General features: G+C 56.6%; 1 protein-coding gene across 2 annotated transcripts in view; it reads left to right on the forward strand.

The window, feature by feature from the left end:
- Positions 1–14,782, forward strand: part of GPAT4 (glycerol-3-phosphate acyltransferase 4) — a 29,792-nt gene extending 15,010 nt beyond the window's left edge. The window contains exons 2-12 of one of the 2 annotated variants that reach the window (XM_065901589.1): positions 5,968–6,037; positions 6,179–6,479; positions 7,143–7,217; positions 7,955–8,044; positions 8,174–8,267; positions 8,922–9,037; positions 9,798–9,853; positions 10,336–10,421; positions 13,455–13,583; positions 13,668–13,747; positions 13,926–14,782. In XM_065901589.1, coding sequence (XP_065757661.1) covers positions 5,983–6,037; positions 6,179–6,479; positions 7,143–7,217; positions 7,955–8,044; positions 8,174–8,267; positions 8,922–9,037; positions 9,798–9,853; positions 10,336–10,421; positions 13,455–13,583; positions 13,668–13,747; positions 13,926–14,034 — 1,191 coding nt within the window. In that variant the 5' untranslated portion in view covers positions 5,968–5,982 and the 3' untranslated portion in view covers positions 14,035–14,782. The remainder of the gene's footprint in view (positions 1–5,967; positions 6,038–6,178; positions 6,480–7,142; positions 7,218–7,954; positions 8,045–8,173; positions 8,268–8,921; positions 9,038–9,797; positions 9,854–10,335; positions 10,422–13,454; positions 13,584–13,667; positions 13,748–13,925) is intronic. The other variant, XM_065901590.1, reaches the window with a different exon arrangement.
- Positions 14,783–19,669: the final 4,887 nt, after the last annotated feature.

Consider the following 19,669-nt stretch of genomic DNA (forward strand, 5'->3'; position numbering starts at 1 on the left):
CCAGATGCACGGTGAAGCTTGAGAAGTGGCAGTCTAGTCAGTCATTAGTGTTTGTTTCAATTAATCATGAGATATAATTTTCTTGAACTTTAGTCCAAGAAAATCTTCAATAGAACCCAGGGTTCCTGTGAACCAAGTAACTACCCACGCCCACTTGCCACTGCATCAGTATGGAGTGGGTAGGACAGCTGATAAACTTCACGATGATGGCTAGCTTTTATTCACATTTATTTAAGCAAGCAATTAATTCATAGATCTATGGGAATCCTTAATTTTAAAACATAAAGTAAGAGTATTGAAATCAGAGTCCTTTTGTAATAGCTAAATTCTTAAAATTTGGGTCACTTTGGGTGAAAAAGACCTAGAATGTATGTACATTCCCTATTCCATTTTGAAAATGTCTCCTCAAATCAGTATTTTAAAGTTCCATGGGACAGGTATTCCTGAGCCATCAGAGACTGCTGACCACATCTTGAAAATCACTGGAAATGGAAGTCTGTGTGTGTGTGTGTGTGTGTGTGTGTGTGTGTGTGTGTGTGTGTGTGTGTGCGCGTGCGCGCGCGCCCGCCCCCTCATTGGTGACCTCCAGATTTCAGGTTTCAGGATCTCAGTTTGTACCTCGAATTTCCTGGAGGTGTGTGTCCGGCACTCGGACGGTTCTGGGTATCCCATGGCTCCTGTCCTGCTGAGCTTCCTGGATGATGACGACAACTTGGCTGTGAGCCCAAGTAAGGGGTGGGTGAGGAAGGGCCGATGCCTGCCAGCAGGGGCAGCAGGTGGTTCTGCAAGAGTAGTCCTTTCTCACCATCTGAGCAGGGTTGTTGCTCTGATTTGATCTTGGTGGACATTAAGAACTGAATGCCGTTTTTATCAGCAGTAATATGAGATGCAAGTTGGATTTGGCCAAACTGACTTTGGATCTTGGAAATACATCTGAGTATCCATGTATACATCTAAAATACACCTAAACTTGTGGGCGCTTTTAATAAAGACGGCACCTTTAGTTTGCCTTTTTTGTCATCTTCATCCTGTCATAACTGGGTTGCTCTATGTGGTTTTGCAATTGGAAGGAGGCTTAGAGATCATCTTCATTTCGTGGGTCTCTTCCTAACTACACATCTGAATCACCTGGGGAGCACTTAAAAAGTAACTTGTTCGGGAGCACTCAACTATCCCCTGGAAATTCTGGTTTAACTGGTTTTGGTGGGCATTTTTAAAAAGCTCCCTCAGTGATTCTAACATCTGTCATCATAAGGTGGAGTCTGATTGACTTCCTTGGGAGTGGGTGAATGTTTCTAACCTACAGGACGTGGTGGTCTTGGCTCCGTGTGACCTGTGAGGTTAGGGTGGGAGTGATGGTACAGCTTCCATCTGACTCTGCAGACTTGCCCCTGGAGCCTGGCTGCCACGTCATGAGGAAGCCCAGACCCCGTGTGGAGTTGCGGCTCCCAGTCCCGGGAGGCTGTGACGACAGGCTGATGGCATCAGCTGCCACCCTCGGGAGCCTGCGGGCCTTTGGGGAGTTCCAGCCCCTGCATTCAGCCTTCACCAGCCATGCCGGACCCTGTGTAGTTTGCAGATTCAAAAGCAGAGTAAATGGTGGTGGTATTTTAAGCCAGTGAGTTATGGGGTGGTCTGTTCCACAGCAGTAGATAACCAGACAAATAGTAATAGTTTTGTGTTACCTTTTGGTTGTGGTACTATCTTATGGCAGTTTAACAGACTGTGCATGTTATTTTATGTCTGCATTTTACTTTACAATCTTATCAGCCAGTTGTTTCGCACATTTTACTAGATAACCTCATAAAGATGAATCGAGCTGGTTGTCTGGTAGTCTGCACAGCGCATACACGCGTGCCTGTGGAGGACCTGAGGCAGTGCAGCTGGTCTCCCGTCAGAGCTCACCTCTCGCGTACCTCGGTGCTCCTGCCCGGGGCGGAGGGATGGGTGGTCGGTGTCTTTCCTCCTGGAGGACAACTTGCAGGTCCTATTAACACTGAGTTGAAATGCTTTAGTTTTCTTAATGTCTGTGCTTCAGGTTTATTACACAGCACAATGGTGGTGATTTTTGGGGGGTACAGTTCCTAGTGGACTTTCAACTGAGTTGAGAATGATTTAGGAAAGAAAGAGTGAAGAAAGTCTGTGTGTAAAGAAGAAAGATGGGGGAGGGGGCATGACTTGAGTTTTTTGCCCGATGTGAAAGGGATTGAGCAGATCAGGTCAGAGGAGAGGAGGTGGCTGTAACGTGCTTTGACATCGGGCTCCACAGCAGAACTGGTTGGAAACCGGTGATGGAGGTGAGGAGGTGGAAGAGACTGGACAGGCGGCGGCATTGTGGCGGGTGGGCGCGGCCCTTCTGAGGGTTTTCTTACCAACTGTGAAACTTGACCTAAGTCCTCAGAGTCTCCAGGCTGCTTCCTCCAGGGAGTGGGGGCGGTCATGGCTCCTTCACGAGGTGCAGGTCCAGGAGGGGATTGCGCCAGTGGCACCCCTTCCCTCCCCCATGGGAAGGGGATTCCAGTGTGACTGGCAGGAAGTAGCTCAGAGGACGGACGGAAGACGAGAGCGGGCTTACGGCGGGGAGGGTGCTCAGAAGTGGTTTTGGAGACCTTGATGAAGGGAAACCTTGGTCGTGGGTGAATTAAACCCAGTCCTTGTTGACTGCCTACTAAGTGCCACGGGGCACTTGGTCAGACTCCGTGGCACCACTGAGGCAGCTGTAGTTGAGTAGGAAAGACCAATGTCTGCCTACAGAACTGATTCAGAATGTAACACCAGTTAAAATATGCGGGTGGGATGAGCTCTGACTGCAGGAGTTGGGGAGGTGCCATTTCATCTGAGATTTGGCCTTTGATGGGTTTACAAAGGAAGCAGCTCGCGGAATGCCGTAGGTGGAGGCGAGAAGGGGCAGTCTGGTGTAGACACAGTGCCTGTTTCAGGAGAGGAGAGCCCTCGGGTCCCCGGATTGGCTGAGGTGGCTTATAAAACCGCTGTTCTTTAGGCTTTGAGAAGCCATTGAAAAGCCCCTGAAGGCTCAGGCCAGGGGATGAGACCAGAGTGTGCGTCCGTATGGCTTGGAGGGAGGAAGGAGCAGGGTGGAACCTGTTACACCAGTGTAGGTAAGAGATGACGGCGCTGGCCTGACTCAGACAGCTGGGGAGGAAGCGTCCGGGGCGGGCTGAGAGGACTGGGTGGACACATGGGGAGCCCGGCAGCTTGGGGAGCCCGGGAGGAGGGCGGGTGAGGGGGAGCACAGTGGGGTCCAGGCGTGTGCCTTGGCCACTCCCTCTCACACCGGATGCGAGGGTGGAGGGGCGCTGGCACGTGGTCACGACCAGTAGGTGATCAGAAACGTGAAGTGTGAAGTCAGGATTGTAAATTTAATGGCAGCTACCGAGTGATTCCCTCATAGCTCAGTTGGTAAAGAATCCACCTGCAATGCAGGAGACCCCGGTTCAATTCCTGGGTCAGGAAGATCCCCTGAAGAAGGGGAAGGCTACCCACTCCAGTGTTCTGGCCTGAAGAATCCCATGGACTGTATATAGTCTGCAGGGTCGCAAAGAGTTGGACACTTTTTCACTCACTGAGTGATTCTAGCCTAAGCAGGGAAGGAAGAGAGCATTGTTCAAAGATGCTCTCTCTGCTGGGGAAGTGGGAGAGGGTGGGGTGCTGGGAGCCTGGCATCTCTGGGGGCTAATTCTTGGGCATCCACAGTCCGGTCGGGGAAGGTGCGGTGCAGGCCGGCTGGAGAAGAGGGGAGGTCTTGCTGAGATGAGGCTGCCGAGGTTCTCCGGCCTTCCCTGGGAACTGGGCTCCTGAGCTGCCATGCAGCAGAGCTACTCACCGGCAAAGATGCACCTGTCACCCCGCCCACCTTCTAAGGGTCGGGCCTGCATGTCACCTGCCAAGAGCTGTCTCGGGTTTAGTGTTACCTACAGGGCAGCGTGTCTGTGCCCCTAACAGTCTTTGTGCAGGAGAAGCTGAGAAGGGAATAATTAAGTAATCTGACCCTGAACAAGGACGTAAGTGGCATCTTGGGTCAAGGAAGGAAGAGGAGAATTTGGGGAAACGAGCTCTGGACCTGGAGCTCTCACTTTTATTCTGGATGTCTGCACACAATAACTTCTTAAAGGGGGGCTGAGAAGCAGGCGTGTCATTCTCAGATGTTGCTGGTGCCAGCACCGCCTCCCGAGTCCCTGCGCTGGGCGAAGCAGCCGGTCCCAGGCAGCCCCCCCCCCCCGCCCTCCGCCCCTGCTCAGCTGCCTGGGTGCTGAACACAGACGTGTGTTGTATGTCCCTGAAGTTTGGAAAAGCAAAGCTAGAAGTACAGAGCAGGAGGACGGGGGATGTTTACGATGGAGCCAGAAGCCACATCGAACCAGCATCTTTCCAGTTAAAGCAGGAACCACAGGCTTCTAGAACTTCCCATCCTGAGTAGGTGCTCACAGATCTATGTCCTGGTGCTCCAGTGGCCTGAGGGCACGTGCTCCCTGCCTGTTACAGTCGAATCCGTGTGTCAGAATGGAGAAGTTCTGGGCGATGGGGCTGTGTCTTTGTACCAGGCTTGCTGTGCACTCACTTGCCCCTTAATCACCTCTTCCCTAGATGGCATTCCCAGGTGGGAGTTCGTCTTCCTCCACTGCAGCAGTTAAGTTTACATTTTCTTCTAGAAAAAAAGTCCTCCGTGCCAGAAGCCGTCAGGGGCTAAGAACCTGACGGGTTGTGTGAGTTTTCCGCCTCAGACCTTAGCGTGGGTGACTCTATGCGGCCTGTCTTCTCTGGGCCGTGACGTCTGAGAGGTTTCCACACGCGGCCAGATCGCTGATGAGGCGCGCGTCCTGCTGCTCGCTCCGCCACCCTGCTCACACTTCAGACTCTGCCAGCAGTCTCACAGAGGCTTTGGGCCGTGTGGATTCTGCTTCATTGTGGAAGGACAGGCTTCTTCTCTCCCTTGCATAGCTGTGGAGACAGAAGTTTGAAAAAACACCTTTAAAAGGCTCTGTGTCCTTGCTCGCCACGGTCCTGGCTTCTGCGCCGCGTGCCCGTCCCATCCTGTCCGGTCCGTCCCATCCCGGGCAGGCGGGGGCTGCTGTGCCCGCCCCTCCCTCCTGCTGGCAGGGGCCGCCCAGCCCCGGGCTCTCGTGCGGCACGTCAAAGGGTTCTGATAATGGCGAGAGGCTCTGGGAAGAGACTCTTCTCTGCAGTCTGTGCTGTTTCAGTCATGAGGGGCCTGGGGGCTCTGCAGTTCCCCAGAGTCTGTCACACATGGCCTCCTGTGTCCTCGTGAAATGGAGGTTGGCCTACCATCACCCACTTCTGTGGATGAAGAAGACCAGCATGATGGGATGAATCGCTGAAGGCACACAGCAGAACTCTCGAACTTGGGATTTGAACCTGGTCTTTTTTTTTAACACTTCTTTTTTTTTTAATTAACACTAAGCTGCTTTCAAGCCTTTTGTGTCAAGTTGTGGCGCTTCCTGTTAGAGATTACTCAGAGGGTGAATGGACAGTCCACATATGCATAATATTTAAATCTTTTATCAACTCAAAAGCTAAAATCGTTGTTCTCTTGGAATAGTTTGGGAGGCAGGCAGTACCTTCTCGAACACTTGGCTTGTCAGTTGGCGAAGAGCTCTTGTTTGGCAGAAACGAAGGAACCAGTGGGGTCTGTGGCCGGGCAGCCGGCGGGCTCCTTCGTGACCCAGGAGGCGGGAGGGGGGCGGGGGATGGCGAACCCCAAGCTCTCCTGGCTCCTCAGTTCACAGCTCTTGACCGCCGGGGACGAGGCTCAGTCCAGATCGTCAGGGACGGGTCTGCCCAGAGGAGAGGGCTCCGAGCCTCCCCAGAGCCCGCGCTCCCGGCTGCGGTCTGATGGGGGTGACTGGGCTTGAGGCTGTCCCAGACCAGAAGTGGAGGAGCCCCCTGAGAGGGGAATGGTCAGCCTGTGCGTTGCTGTTCCCCCTGCAGTGGGCTACCTTGAGGATGGAGCGAGGCGCCAAGGAGAAGAACCACCAGCTCTACAAGCCCTACACCAACGGTAAGACGGGGCCTCGGGCGCCCCCCCCCCGCCCCCCCGAGCCCACCCCACCCCTGCTCCCTGCGGCGGGCGGGGGTCTGCCCTGAGCGTTTCCAATGCCCTTCTCCCAGCAGACCACCTGACGGCGCTGTTCTCTTGTAGGAATCATTGCAAAAGACCCCACGTCACTAGAGGAAGAGATCAAAGAGATCCGCCGGAGCGGGAGCAGTAAGGCCCTGGACAACACTCCCGAGTTTGAGCTCTCGGACATTTTCTACTTCTGCCGGAAAGGAATGGAGACCATCATGGACGACGAGGTGACCAAGAGGTTCTCGGCAGAGGAGCTGGAGTCCTGGAACCTGCTGAGCAGGACCAATTACAACTTCCAGTACATCAGCCTGCGGCTGACCGTGCTCTGGGGCTTGGGCGTGCTCGTCCGCTACTGCCTCCTGCTGCCGCTCAGGTGAGGCCGGCCCCTCCCCGCGCTCCCACTCCAGAGGCGGACGGCAGGGTCCTCCCCCAGCCGGGCCCTCTGGCCCTCGGAAGAGTGCCCGGGGTTGTCTGCAGAGCAGACAGAAATAAAAACAGTTGAGTTTCTCGAAGACAGGTCGCTTGTCTGAACGGACTAAGCCCAGGGACAGGAGCACGGTGTTCTTCGGGGCCCGCCTCCCCAGGCCTGGCTGGTTCTTTCCTGCAGCTTCCTCTCCAGGACAGAGGCGGTATTGATCTCCCGAGTCTCTGTGCCACGTGCTGTTCTGAGTAGGCCTTGCTGGCTGCTGGCACCTTCAGACCCTACTTCCTGCTGCTTCACGGAGAAGCTGTGCTTCTGCCAGGGCTTAAAGCCAAGGGGAAGGGTGAGGCCGCAGGATGGCAGGTGCCTGAGGGCAGCACGGCTGGCCATCGGCTGTGCGGTCCTTCTGGCCGCTGCCCGCTGCCTGAGGAGAGGGTGTCTGTCGGCTGAGAGCCAAGTCCATGGTGCCCTGTCATGGGGCAGCAAGCGACCCCGGTTCTGATCTCGCTGGGAGTCCTGTGGGGCCAGCGATCGCATCTGCCTTTCTCACACATTCAGGCCTACACTCGGGGCAGGGGTTTGTCTGCTGTGTTGTAACCTGTCCTTTCGTCACAGGGTAGCTCTCGCCTTCACGGGGATCAGCCTCCTGGTTGTGGGCACAACGATGGTGGGGTACCTGCCGAACGGGAGGTGAGCGGAGCGTGGGCCTCGGACTCTGGGTACCACAGGGCGCGGGGGTGCGGCCCAAACCACAGGCTCTCAGATGGAGTCAGTGACTCCACGGTAACTGACGAGGCAGCAAAGCTTTTCCCCCTCACTGATCTCATCTGTGACTGTTCTTTTTGCCCTCCAGCCCTCGCATTCTTCCATTTTTAAAGACAAAACAGAGAAACCACAAAATGGTAGTGTCCAGGGCTAGCAGGCTTTACAAAGCAGGTAGTTGGCTTTTGAGCATTCTACTGTGTTGATGAACTGTTGAGAGGGTAAGAAGTGTAAGTAGGTAGGTCCTTTTTGTTTGCCTTTTCCCTTTTTTTATTTTTTTAAAGAAATGGGCTCCTTCCAGGAAGTTCTGGGGCTGGCAAACCTCTCTTCTGCCCCAGTTGGTGGGGAGGTTTGACTCTGGCTCCGCCTGCCTCTGTCCATCACTGGCAAGGAATGTAGGGGACTCACCTTTGCTGGAAATTCTCAGGCTGAGAATTCTGAGTCCATCACCCGCGGTGAATGTGAGCCGTCCTCATCATTTCTTCCTTTGTCTGTAGACAGAAAGATGCTAATGCCTACGGTAGACACTAATAAGTATAAACATACGTTCATACGCAGTTGTGAAGGGCGTAGGCAGTGGTGGTTAGGTGGTCAGACCTGGCGCCCTTTGCTGACTCCCGTATGCGTGTAAGGTGGAAGCAGAGCGCTCTGTCCTGTTGGCGCAGGTTCAAGGAGTTCCTGAGCAAGCACGTTCACCTCATGTGCTACCGGATCTGCGTGCGCGCGCTGACGGCCATCATCACCTACCACGACAGGTGAGGGTCCGCGGGGGCTTGGGGTGCCTCGGGGGCTGGGCTGCCAGGACTCGGGGGGCTCTAGCCGCTGCCAGACGCGCGTTCCAGATGCATCGTCTCATGCCGATTTCCATTGTACCTTGTGAACAGGAAGAACCGGCCTAGAAACGGCGGCATCTGCGTGGCCAACCACACGTCTCCCATTGATGTCATCATCCTGGCCAGTGACGGCTATTACGCCATGGTAAGGCCTCCCTCAGATTCCTCTAGCTGGTCAGGGCTGGGAGCTTTTCTCCAGGGGGTGAGAGGGTGAGTGTGCCTTCAGACTCGGACCCCAGCCTAGGCTATCGCCTTGGTTTCCATGGCCTCGGGGGCTCCCTGGGACCTGGGTGCTGTGAGCGGAGTGGCTGAGCACGTGGGGAAAGTGTCGGTGGGCAGCGGAGAGGGGGCTGAAGGTGGGGAGGGGGGTTTTCTTTTTTTCTCCCGGACTTTAAACTTCTTATTTTGTGTTGGGGTGTAGTTGATGAACAGTGTTGCGGTTCTTTCAGGTGAACGGTGAAGGGACTCAGCCATAGGTATACATGTATTCATCCTCCCCCAAGCCCCCAGAGAGGGCGATTTGAAGGGGCGGGGCGAAGAGGCCTTGGAGAATCCGCCCAGGGAGGGAGGGCATTTGGACACTGGGGGTTCTGCTTCACGGTTCTTTTTAGGGTTTTTAGTAGCACATCTCTGGTATCACAGATTAGAAGGAGAATTTAAATTCAGAGAATCTAACTAACGGTGGTTTCTGAACAGTGAAGAACGTCTTGTTACCAGCAAAGCGTAGGGGGCTGGAGGTTGGGAACAGGGACTTTCTGTGAGGATGGGCCCGCTCCCCTTGCCCTTCCTCTGCGAGCAGGTGGGACAGGTGCACGGCGGCCTCATGGGGGTCATCCAGAGAGCCATGGTCAAGGCCTGCCCCCACGTCTGGTTCGAGCGCTCCGAGGTGAAGGACCGCCACCTGGTGGCCAGAAGGTAACCGAGCGACACCCAGAGTCTGATTTTAGGGGAAGTCGTGCCTCCAGCCTTCTCCCCTGAGCCCAGCCGCTTCCACATCTGAAGTGTGGAATGTAGAGAGTATGAAAACGCTAGTCTAAACAAGTTAGTAGTGTTTTTAACCTTTTTAAATTTAATTCCTTGAACCCATTGTCATGAACAACCTACGAACTTTTAACATGATTTCAAATCTCAACATGAGTTCACTGTCACACGTGAAAGCACACTTAGAGCAATAGAATAAAGCGCAGCTCAGTTTTCAAGGAAAATAAAAGGCAGACGTGGCGCAGGTGATGGTGAGAGCGTTGCCGTAACTTGAGAGGAGTCGAGGCTCCCGAGAACCGCTCCCCAGGGCCAGTGGGCCGCCCTGAGTTCCCTGCACTGCGTCTCGGGGCTGCAGGCCCACCCAGCACGGCCCTAGGAAGTCGCCGCAAACATTTCTCAAGGCTGCTCTGTGGTGGGTGAGCCCGCTAGGCAGTCCCAGATCAGAGCCGCAGCCTCTACACTCAGACTCATGCGCTTCACTCAACAGCTGTTCATTTAAATAGTAACCAACCCAGGTTCCCTGTCCTGAGGCCTATTGTCTGTTAGAACGTGGGTTTATAAAAGAGTTATATTCATTAGCCTGCCTTCATACCACACCCACCCAGCGTCACATCTAGACAGAGTATTGACAGACGCATGGATGGTGATGGACGTGAGCCTGTCTGACCCTCCCTTCCATTTCTCTCTTCTGCAGGCTGACCGAGCACGTGCAGGATAAAAGCAAGTTGCCCATCCTCATCTTTCCAGAGGGTAAGCTTCTGTGTGGGGAGGCTGTGCAGGCAGGGGATCCAGGGTTGTGCTGGAGGAACCTGTCTTCCCCGCCTCAGGTGGGGGCCCTTTAGGCTGGTCCTGGAGCTGGAAGCCCAGGGGACTCAGCGTGGATTGCGAGTGCTGTCGCGTGGCCTCCCCAGTGCGGGAGCGCCTCCTGCGTCTTTGCCCACAGGCTGCCTGAGCTTGTGGCACAGTCCCTCCCGACTCGGCGGGGGCTCTGGCCTCCCCTCTGGGCTCCATGGGACCCCAGGAGGTGGTCCTGTAAGAAGAGAAGAGGAGGCAGTGCAGGGGTCTGCTCACCTCTTTGCAGCGTGCGTTCCCGAGCTGGGCAGATGACAGGCTTATCCTCTCAGAAGAGCTGTCAGAAGGACTTCTATTATTATGTTTAATCCACAAACTATCACCGACCTTTGGGGTGAAGCACCGAAAGGAAAAACATTTTGCCCTCTTTCGCGTTTTAGGGACCTGCATCAATAACACGTCAGTGATGATGTTCAAAAAGGGAAGTTTTGAAATCGGAGCCACAGTTTACCCCGTTGCTATCAAGGTAGGAGCCCCCGAGGGCCAGCGGTCATCGCCGCGGCTGCCGCAGAGGGTGGGCGGCTCCAGCCCGCGCTGCAGAGCCTTCGGGGCTCGGCAGCTCTCCCCACGTGCTCCTCTCTGTTCATAAACCCAACAGCTCGGAAGGCACTCCGCCTGAAGGGGGCTTCCTGTGGGTCGGGGACGCCCGGGGGATCTGTGCGTTTGCTTGGAGGTGCGGGTGGGTGGGTGGGCGCAGGACGTGTGTCCTTGTCACCGGAGAAGGAAACGGGGCCTCTACTTTGGCTCATGTGGCCGCTTGGGAAAACAGAGCAACCTTAGCAGCCGTCCTGTCTGCCCCGCTTGCAGGAGCTTGAACCTCTGACTGTTCAGACTCGCTTAGAAAGACGGGGTGCACTTTGCCGGGTTCCCTTCTTCCTCCTTCCTCTCTCTCCCTTCGTGTTCATCTGCTCTTATAAATAGATGCACATTATTATTGCTAAAAGAATGCTGTTACTCACATTACTATCTCTAAAAATACACGGCCTTTGTCACTACTTTTAAAGTATTTAGGTTGACAAATCAGGGCAAGGGTAAGCTTGAGTCAGAGTGGTGGTTAGAATTTCGCATGCCTTGGTTGTCTGCAGAGGCTTCTGTAGGAATGGTCCTTGTTTTCACTGGCGGCAGCTGGGGAGGTGGCATTCCCCTGGGGGAAGTGCAGGCTTCCAGGCCATGGCGCTTTCTCAGGGAGGTGACAGGCCAGGGCTGGCGGGGGATGAGCGGCTGCAGGGTAGCTAGCGGGTTCCTGGACCAGGGCTGCTGGGGGGTTGTTGAGGTTGCTGGTCTGGAGGAACAGGGGAGGCTCTGTCCACAGGGTCTGCCGTGGTGTGAGAATGGGGAGCGATGGTGTGGCACGCATGTCGTCCCACAGTGTAACGTGCTGGGGCTCAGGGCCTCCCCCTGGGTGTCTATTAAAACCAGCTGCTGCACAGAAGCCCCCTTCCTCGCTCCAGCGTTGGGTGTGTGTTTTTGGTTGCTCTGTGCGCAGGCTTTCTCTGGTTGTGGTGAGTGGGGGCTCCTCTTCGTGCGGTGAGCAGGCTTCTCACTACAGCAGCCTCTTACTGCGAGCGCAGGCTCTAGGCACACGGGCGCAGCGGTGGAGGCTCCCGGGCTTAGTTGCCCCGTGACACGTGGGATCCTCCCAGACCACAGAGGTGGAGCCCGTGCACCCTGCTTTGGCAGGTGATTCTTAACCATGGTGCCTGGAAGCTCCAGCGTTGGGTCTTCGCATCAGCTGGTGGGGCTGTGAGCATGCCCGTTGCTGAGCCCCACACCCAGAGTTTCAGAACTTGCATTTCGACCCCACCCCGGGTGCTGCTGGCGTTGCTGCCCGGGAATCTCAGCAGGAAGCTGCTCTTGGCATTTTCAGAGCGTGAACCATTGGACAGCTACAGCCTCTCTGGAACACGGGCATGGCCATTTTCCTTCCGTCCAAGGCTGAGGAAAGCCCACATGTGACTAAGAACTTCTGCCTCCCAAGTAGTTTTCTAGTTTTTGTGAAGCCATCATTGGTAACCAAACTTGCATAACCTCAGTGGTTTCCAAGCTCTCACTGCATTTCCACCAAAAGCAAGCTGTTGTCTGATCTGGAGGAATGTATTGCTGATCTTGAGCGTTGGCCTTGCTCTTCTCTCCACGGTGCCTGCCCAGCGTGGAACAGAGGCTCAGGCCTCAGCAGAGGGCTCTCACACGTGAGGTCAGGTTTCTCTCCGGTCCTACTGCTCCCGTCCCACGCGAGCTGCGATCTGAGGTCCGTTCTCCCTCGTTTACTGGTGGTGGTGTAGCGTGAGCCCAGTCCGCCTTCAGGGCTCCATCTGAAGTCTCTAGTTTCCGTAAGTAAGCCTGAGTGCCTTCAGTTCTGTAGTTGGGCTTGCAGTGAGGCACAGTTCTCTAACTTTTACTCTGAGAGTCATAGAATTCAGGCTTGAAAGTCCTGGAAGAAAAGCATGCAGTTCAAACCCAGCCCCCCCGAAGCGTAAGAGGCTGCGCTCGGGCATCTCAGCCGGTGTCCCTTCCCGAGGACTCGGGGGGCGGGGGTGGCCGCTGAGGCTCGGGTCGTCTCTGGTTTTCCGCTCGGGCCCTGGGTGCTTGCGCTGCAGTCACTCTCTGTCTAGCGTCACGTCTGGGAAAGCCCCAGACCCCGTGGCGGCTCAGCCCTGGTCCTTCTCAGCCCTTCTGGAGGACGTGGCCCGCTTGCTGCCTCTTGTGTCACCTCCCCGCCCCACCGTGCTCATGTTTGGGAGAAAGAAGGTGGGTCACAGCGGGGGCCGCGTCGCCCATGACGTGTCCCTTGCCGGGGCCTCCACCAGAGGGGCGGGCAGGGGACAGCGTCCAACGGGCACTCCCCCGGGAGAGGCCTCTGTGCCCGCACGGCCCCTGCAGCTTCTCACGGTCCGCGGGCCCCGGGAAGGGTGGGCAGAAGCAGAGCTCCCTCGTCCGCTCCCGGGCCTGGGCCCCAGAGGTGGGCTTTGAGGGCTGGCCGTCGTGTGAGGAGGTCTCTCTCTCTCTGGGGAGCTGCGTGTCAAAGTGCTTGTGAGTGTGTGACGTGCTGGGAGTGGGTTGCAGGAGCGAGTGTGGGGACTCTGGTGGTGGTTGGCTCGGGGCTGGGTCTATGGAGCCGCGGTCCCATCCTCAGTGTGCGGGTCGGCTTGAGGACGGAAAGAGTAGATGCCAGATGCCCGTGGGGGAGACGGGACGCGGCGGGGGAGGGCCGCCTCCCTGCTCTGCCGAGGAGGCAGACGCCGCTGGGGGCCAGCGGTGCCCGGGGTGCGCCTCCTGGGGAGTGTTCGGGTCGTGGGGCAGGGAGCCGTGTCCTCGTGCTGACCTTGCCCCCGGGTGGGGGGCGGTGTTCGGAAAGGTTGCTGTTCACACACACAGCTGATCCACACAAACACACATGCACACATGGAGAGCCGTGTCGACACTGCTGACGCACACACACTGTTGACACGTTTTTGCACGCGTGTACACACACACCCGCCCCCTGCCTGTCGCCCCGCAGTACGACCCACAGTTCGGGGACGCCTTCTGGAACAGCAGCAAGTATGGGATGGTGACCTACCTGCTCAGGATGATGACCAGCTGGGCCATCGTCTGCAGCGTGTGGTACCTGCCCCCGATGACCAGACAGGTGGGTGCCCAGCCCGCGCCTGGGGCCCCCCGTGCTCTGTGCCCCGTGTCCGGCTCAGGGGCTGGCATGCGTCCTCTCTTGCAGGCGGAGGAGGACGCGGTCCAGTTTGCCAACAGGGTGAAGTCCGCCATCGCCAGGCAGGGCGGCCTGGTGGACCTGCTGTGGTGAGTGGGGCCGGGCTCTGCCCGCCGGCTCTGGGGACGGGATTTCTGAGGCGGGTGCTGCCGGGTCGACTCCGTCCACGCAGACGCCCGCACCCTGGGTGTGGGGGCGCACAGCCGGCCGGGGGCAGGGTGGGCGCGGGCTGTTGCTCGGCGCCCAGCCCTGCCGTGCTCTCGCCAGGGACGGCGGCCTGAAGCGGGAGAAGGTGAAGGACACGTTCAAGGAGGAGCAGCAGAAGCTGTACAGCAAGATGATCGTCGGCAACCACGAGGACCGGAGCCGGTCCTGAGCCACCCGGCCAACCCGGGCCCAGCCACCTCCGTGTCCCTTTCCGCCGAGTCCTCTGGAGGAAGGCCATTAAAGTCCCTCCCCACCGAGCCAGAGCGGCCTGAGTGCTGGGTGGAAGCCCGCGTCCCCTCGGGGCCTGGGCGCCGTCTGAGGCCCGTGTGCAGGGGACCTGGCCGGCCAGCACTGCCCCAGGAGGGCCCGGCCTCGGGGCCAGACTCACGGGAGAGACTGTGACTGCAGGCTCCCGGGAGTGCCGTTCTCCCCGAGGGGCCGGCGTGGCCGTGGCTCGGCCCCCCGCTCAGCCGCGGCGCCACGCTCGTCTGCCCCCAGTCTGGGGGGTGGGGACGCCTGCCTCCCCGGGTTGTTGTGAGGGAGGGGCGGCCAGCCCAGTAGGTGGTGCAGGGCTGGGGGGCGGGCGGGCGGGCGAGGGAGAGCCAGAGCCAGCGGGGGCTTGGGCTCTGTTCCTGTGAGTCAATAAAGTTGTCTTTGATGGTGACTGAATCGCGGGGTTTCTCCCTTCACGCTCTCTCCCCCGGCTGTGAGCCTGAGCAGCGGGTTTCTCACCAGCGTTATGATTCCCTGAGTTAACCTACACGGGGCTTGGCTTCCAGAATGGGGGCTTGTGGCGTTGGGAAGAAAGTGAAACCCCCTCTCAGATGTCCGCACATCTCTGGGTGACTTGGAGTCCCCAGCACTGTTGAGATGGCGTTTCCCCCCACGGGGGTGCCGCGGGGTTGAGAGTGGGTGACACTGGGGGGTGAGTAGGAGATGATCTGGAGTACGGGTGGGGGATCCACATGGACCTGGGGCCAGGCGGGAGCCGGGGCGGGCCGGCGTATGGTGCCCCGTGCGCCTCGTGCAGCCAGAAGGAAGCTGTCGGCCTCCCTTGCCCGCCTGTGCTCGCTGGAAGGCAGGTCCAAAGCCAGGCCCCTTCCCGGTGTCCAGCTCCAGGCTTGACTGGATTCAGAGCTCCAGGAGAGAACTGCCTCTCCCCCTGACTCGTCCGTCTGTCCGCGCATCCGTCCCCGCGCATCCGTCCCCCCGCCCCGCACTGGCACCGCAGCCCCCACGCTTGGGCGTCTTGCGGCAGCTGTGGAACGTGTCACTGGCCGAGCTGTCCTCTGGATTCAACGCGAGCAGGTGGTGGCCATGGAGCCCGGCTCGGGGACTCCTGACCGACAGCGGCACCTCCTGGGACTTCAGTCTGACTCCCTGCCTAGCCACCCTCTTCCCCCTGAACAGTCTCCCGTCTCCTCCCACACACCCCCGCCCACCAGCGAGGAATTCTCTTTCTACCCTAGTCTTCTCAAACCAAACACTGTTAGGACAGTAAGAGCGTCCGCTTGTGAAATGTTTTACAAAACGTGCAAGAATAAACTGCTTGTTTAGACTTTTATAGGCAGTACTGTTTGGTGGTTTAAGAGCTCTCTGGAATGATCTTTGTAAAAATCAAGTTCCCTCTTGGAAAAGCTTCCTGCCGTTGAGTACGTTTGCTTCATGATTTTCGTGGGTACTTTGAATCACGTTGGTTTTCATCTTATGTTCTTTTTCAGCACATTAGTTTGTTGCTGATGACGCAGCAGAGTATTGTAAGAACCTGATCTGGAATAACTGTTACGTAAAGAAATACTTGAGACTAGTGATTATTTTTACTTTTACCAACTGAGAAGGGATGGAAATTACATCCCTTTAAAAAGAAATCTCTACAAGTTCTATTCAGTGCTTGTTACAAGCATACAGACTCATCAGACTGCTCCATCCTTTTAAACTGGGGACCCTGCCACCCCCCAGCTAGTCATTCGTTATTTGTAATTGATTTGGGGTAACTGAGTCAGCCATGTGGGAAGTCAGATAAAATGTCTTGACACTTCAGAATGACAAAAGAAACACATAGAGCAATGTAATGGACAAAATGCACCCACTCCTGGGACCCCGGCAGCCAGGAGGCCCGTCTTGGAGTGAAACTGAGTGGTCCTATCTGGGATGAGCGCTGGCCAGCTCCTAATCCCCGCTGTGGACCTGCTGCCGGTTTGCCGTTGGGGCCTTATTTCTCTGTGTTCTGACCCAGAGCTAGGGACTTGGGCCGGATGACCTCTAAGGCCCTTCCCACGTCTGAAATGTAATTTTTAAACCCGTGGTTCAGACTTCGGCTCTGAGCTCTGAAGTCGTCTAGGTTTAGTCATAAGTGAGTTTGGATCCATTTGGTTCGTGCAGAACATCAGGCTAGCGAAACTCAACCCCTTCGGAGAGTGTCACACGTGTCAAGGAGGGTCCCAGGGCTTCAGGTGGTCGCGGGGCTGGTTGGATTCGATTGTGGATCTTGGAAAGAGTTCTTTCACTAAAATGTGAGAGACTCGTTCCTCAGCTGTTTGGAGAAGGAACTTTGTGAAAAGGCAGGTAAAATCGCCATGGGGGGAAGCCTCATATAGAAGTTTGTTTCCAGGCCAGGGCTCAGTGAGCAGTTTAGGGGACTGTCCAACTTGGGGACCTGATTCTTCACTGGGTCGGACCCCACTGTGGGTTGCTGCCCTGCAGCCTGATGTGGGGAGGCAGGGCAGGGGACAGCTCTGCAGAACCCTGAGTGCCCAGACCAGGCAGCGACGAGCCCTTGGGCATCACCCCGGCTCAGCCCTTCTCAGCAGCATCTCCCAGGGCACCAACCCTGCTGTCCTGCGGAAGCCTCTGAGTCCATACACTCCCATTTCCTTCCTGAGTTGACCACAGGATCTGTGAGATGGCTTCTCCCCACAAGTCCTTGACAACCAGATCCACCTGGGGTGCATCCCAGGCAGCCAGACCTGATTTCTCAGGCTGCCCTCGCCCCAAGAGGCTGGACGCCCGGGCTGGGAGGGCAGCTGCCCGCACGCCGACTGTGAACGGGCTCAGAGACGACCATCCTGCCATCCATCTTGCCCTGCACTCACCCCCTCTCCCCCTGAGTCAATACGTCTCTCTCCGATGGGAAAGTTAATAAATTTTGCTCTAGATTAAAAGTATTGATCATTTCATTTGTAAACGATAAATAAAAAGGGGGAACTTTTCATTGCACCAGGGGTAGCGTCTGGTCTGTGTTGCGGGTGGAATTGCGCCGGCCAGCCGGGGGGAGGGCTCCTTGTATGCATCCCGGCCGGCCGGCACATCGATTTCCTATTAGTCTCCCGGCACCACCCAGTACCACATCATTCCAGTACCTGCTATTAATGGTCTTTTGATAAATAATCACTTGTAAGTCAATAAATTTTTATTAAACAGTGTGGCTCTCTGATTTATTAAAATCCGACCGTGTTTGTCTGGGAGAAAAGGGATGCTGAATTGAAGTGGAGGTTTTCATACATCTTCCTGACGGGCGAGCAGTCACGGCCACCCTCCAGAGAAAAACAATTGCATTTTAACAGAAACAAAACAGCCGAGTTTGGAACTTGGGTCCGGGGAAACTTTATCTCCGTCAGCCTGAGGCTCACTCTGCAGGGAGAAGCTGCCAGCACCGGGGGGCTTTTGAGTCCAGAAGTTTGTGTCTGCTTCCAGGAGGGGTGAGGTGCCGGGGCTGGGCAGCTCAGACCCTTACGCTGTGAATGGCCCGCGTGCACCCTGGAGCAGGTGCTCTCAGCAGACAGACTGAGATCCACGAGATTGCAGTCTTAGGATCCACAAAAAAGTTGGGTGATGTTTCAGCATCCTTCCTGGCCAGATGATGGAAGTCACAGCTTGTGGCAGTGACTGCCAAGGGATGGTTCGTATTTCACCTGGAGATCTGGCTGTACGGATTATCTTAGAAAGTGGGCCAAACTGCTGCAGATTGGAATCTTTTATGACTGAGACTGTCATCAGCATACAGTTCGCTGGAGAGGGTTTAGTTTGCAGTAGAGGGTTTGGCAAGTTTTCACTGAGACTAGTATGGCCCCAGACTTGGGTCCAGAGAGGCCCAGCCACGGGGTAGAGAACCAGAACTCCCAGCCCAGAGGGACGCATGAGACCAGGAACTCCCTGCCCTGCCCCACCTCCTCTGCTCACGTCCAGCGTGACCTGTGTCAGCAGGAAGGGGTTCTGAAGCGGGATGGCTAGTAAGTTCCGCTGAGGGCTTTAATGTTTTTAAAACACGTTATCAAATCTTTCAATCACGTGTTAAGATGTCCTAAAAATGGAATGTTTTAAACCTGCTGCGAGATTTCTCTTGTCGCTTGAGTTCCGCTTCTGTCCTGGTCTTGGGAGCGACAGCTGTGGTATCGGGGCACTGAAGGTGGTCGGGATGAGGGCCTGCCGGGGACGAGCGTGCCGCCGTCCTGCTGGGCGAGTGGGTGGTGACACGGCTGTCCTGGACCACGGCCCGTCCTGCCCCCTCTGCAGGGGTGCCCAAGAAGCCCTGGGGCCCGTGCCGAACACTCAGGTCCCCTCCTCCCAAGGAGGGTGTAGAGGTGACCCCGGGCAGGGGACCACAGGACAGCCTTCTAGGACATGCATCACAGGAAGGGTATTCTGCACTTCAGTGTGGACGTGCTAGTCCGACTCTTTGCAACCCCCATGGACGGTAGCCCACCAGGCTCCTCTCTTCATGGGATTCTCCAGGCAAGAATACTGGAGGGGGTTGCCATGCCCTCCTCCAGGGCATCTTCCCGACTCGGGGATCGAGCCCGGGTCTCCCGCATGGCAGGCAGATTCTTTACCGGCTGAGCCACCAGGGAAGCCCATTCTGCACTTTAGCCCGTGCACAACTCAAGTCCACTTCGGAGGTGAAACAGGGCCCTGGGCCTTGCTTCACCTGGGGTTCACCTCTAGCCTTGGTTCATTCTCCCTCTCTTCGCTTCCCCCATCCTTGTTCATTCCACCCTGCGTTAGGGACGCCAGAGAAGATTCACGTTAGGGTTTCTCCGTCAATCTACCTGCAGGAGATTGAGTCAAGTACATTACCTTGGGAGAAGGTGAGTCCTGCGGTGTGGCTTCTGTTAACCACCGCCGGCGGTGGGGGCAGGGGGAGTGAGTGAGGTTGGCACGCGGAGTTACAGGGGCATCTGGGCAGCACCAGGCAGGTGCCTGAACCACCTGTAGGCAGAGCCAGGCAGGAGGAGGCAGGGACAGTGGACAGAGTGGGCAGTGGACAGGCTCTGGCTGTTGAGAATAAGGGTGGAGGCCTGAACCTTCTAGAACAGAGGACCTGGTGATCCCAGAGTCCAGAGTTCTCAAGCTGCTCTTCACTGCACGTGACCCTCTGTGGGCTGCAGACTCACTGCGGAGTGGCAGGCGGGGACTGGGGTCAGGAGGCGAGCTAGTCCCTCTGCATCTGATGCCATCCAGAGCCCTGAGCCTAGGTGTTCTGTTCCCCCTGACCCCTCCTGCCCTCTTTTGGGGGGTCTGGGCAGACACTGCCCCTCCAGAGCTGAGGAGCGTCTCTGCAGGAGGACCCCAGGGGGGGAGGCCGAGCTCTTGGGGCGCCGGGTTGGGTGGCTGCAGCTCGGACTCGGGAAGGGCTGTGAGCACTCAGATTGATCCCCCAGCTGTGATCTGTCATTTCTGCGAGGCAGGCGCTGTTTTCTCCTGCTTCAGGAGCCCCTTCGACACCTGCTTTATTTTTCTTCTTGCGCTGACGTGACGGGAGACAGGTGTTAAACTACTTAATCACTTTAAAATTGTTTTAATTTTCT

Source organism: Muntiacus reevesi, chromosome 10 (assembly GCF_963930625.1).
Source record: "Muntiacus reevesi chromosome 10, mMunRee1.1, whole genome shotgun sequence".
NCBI classification, from domain to species: domain Eukaryota; kingdom Metazoa; phylum Chordata; class Mammalia; order Artiodactyla; family Cervidae; genus Muntiacus; species Muntiacus reevesi.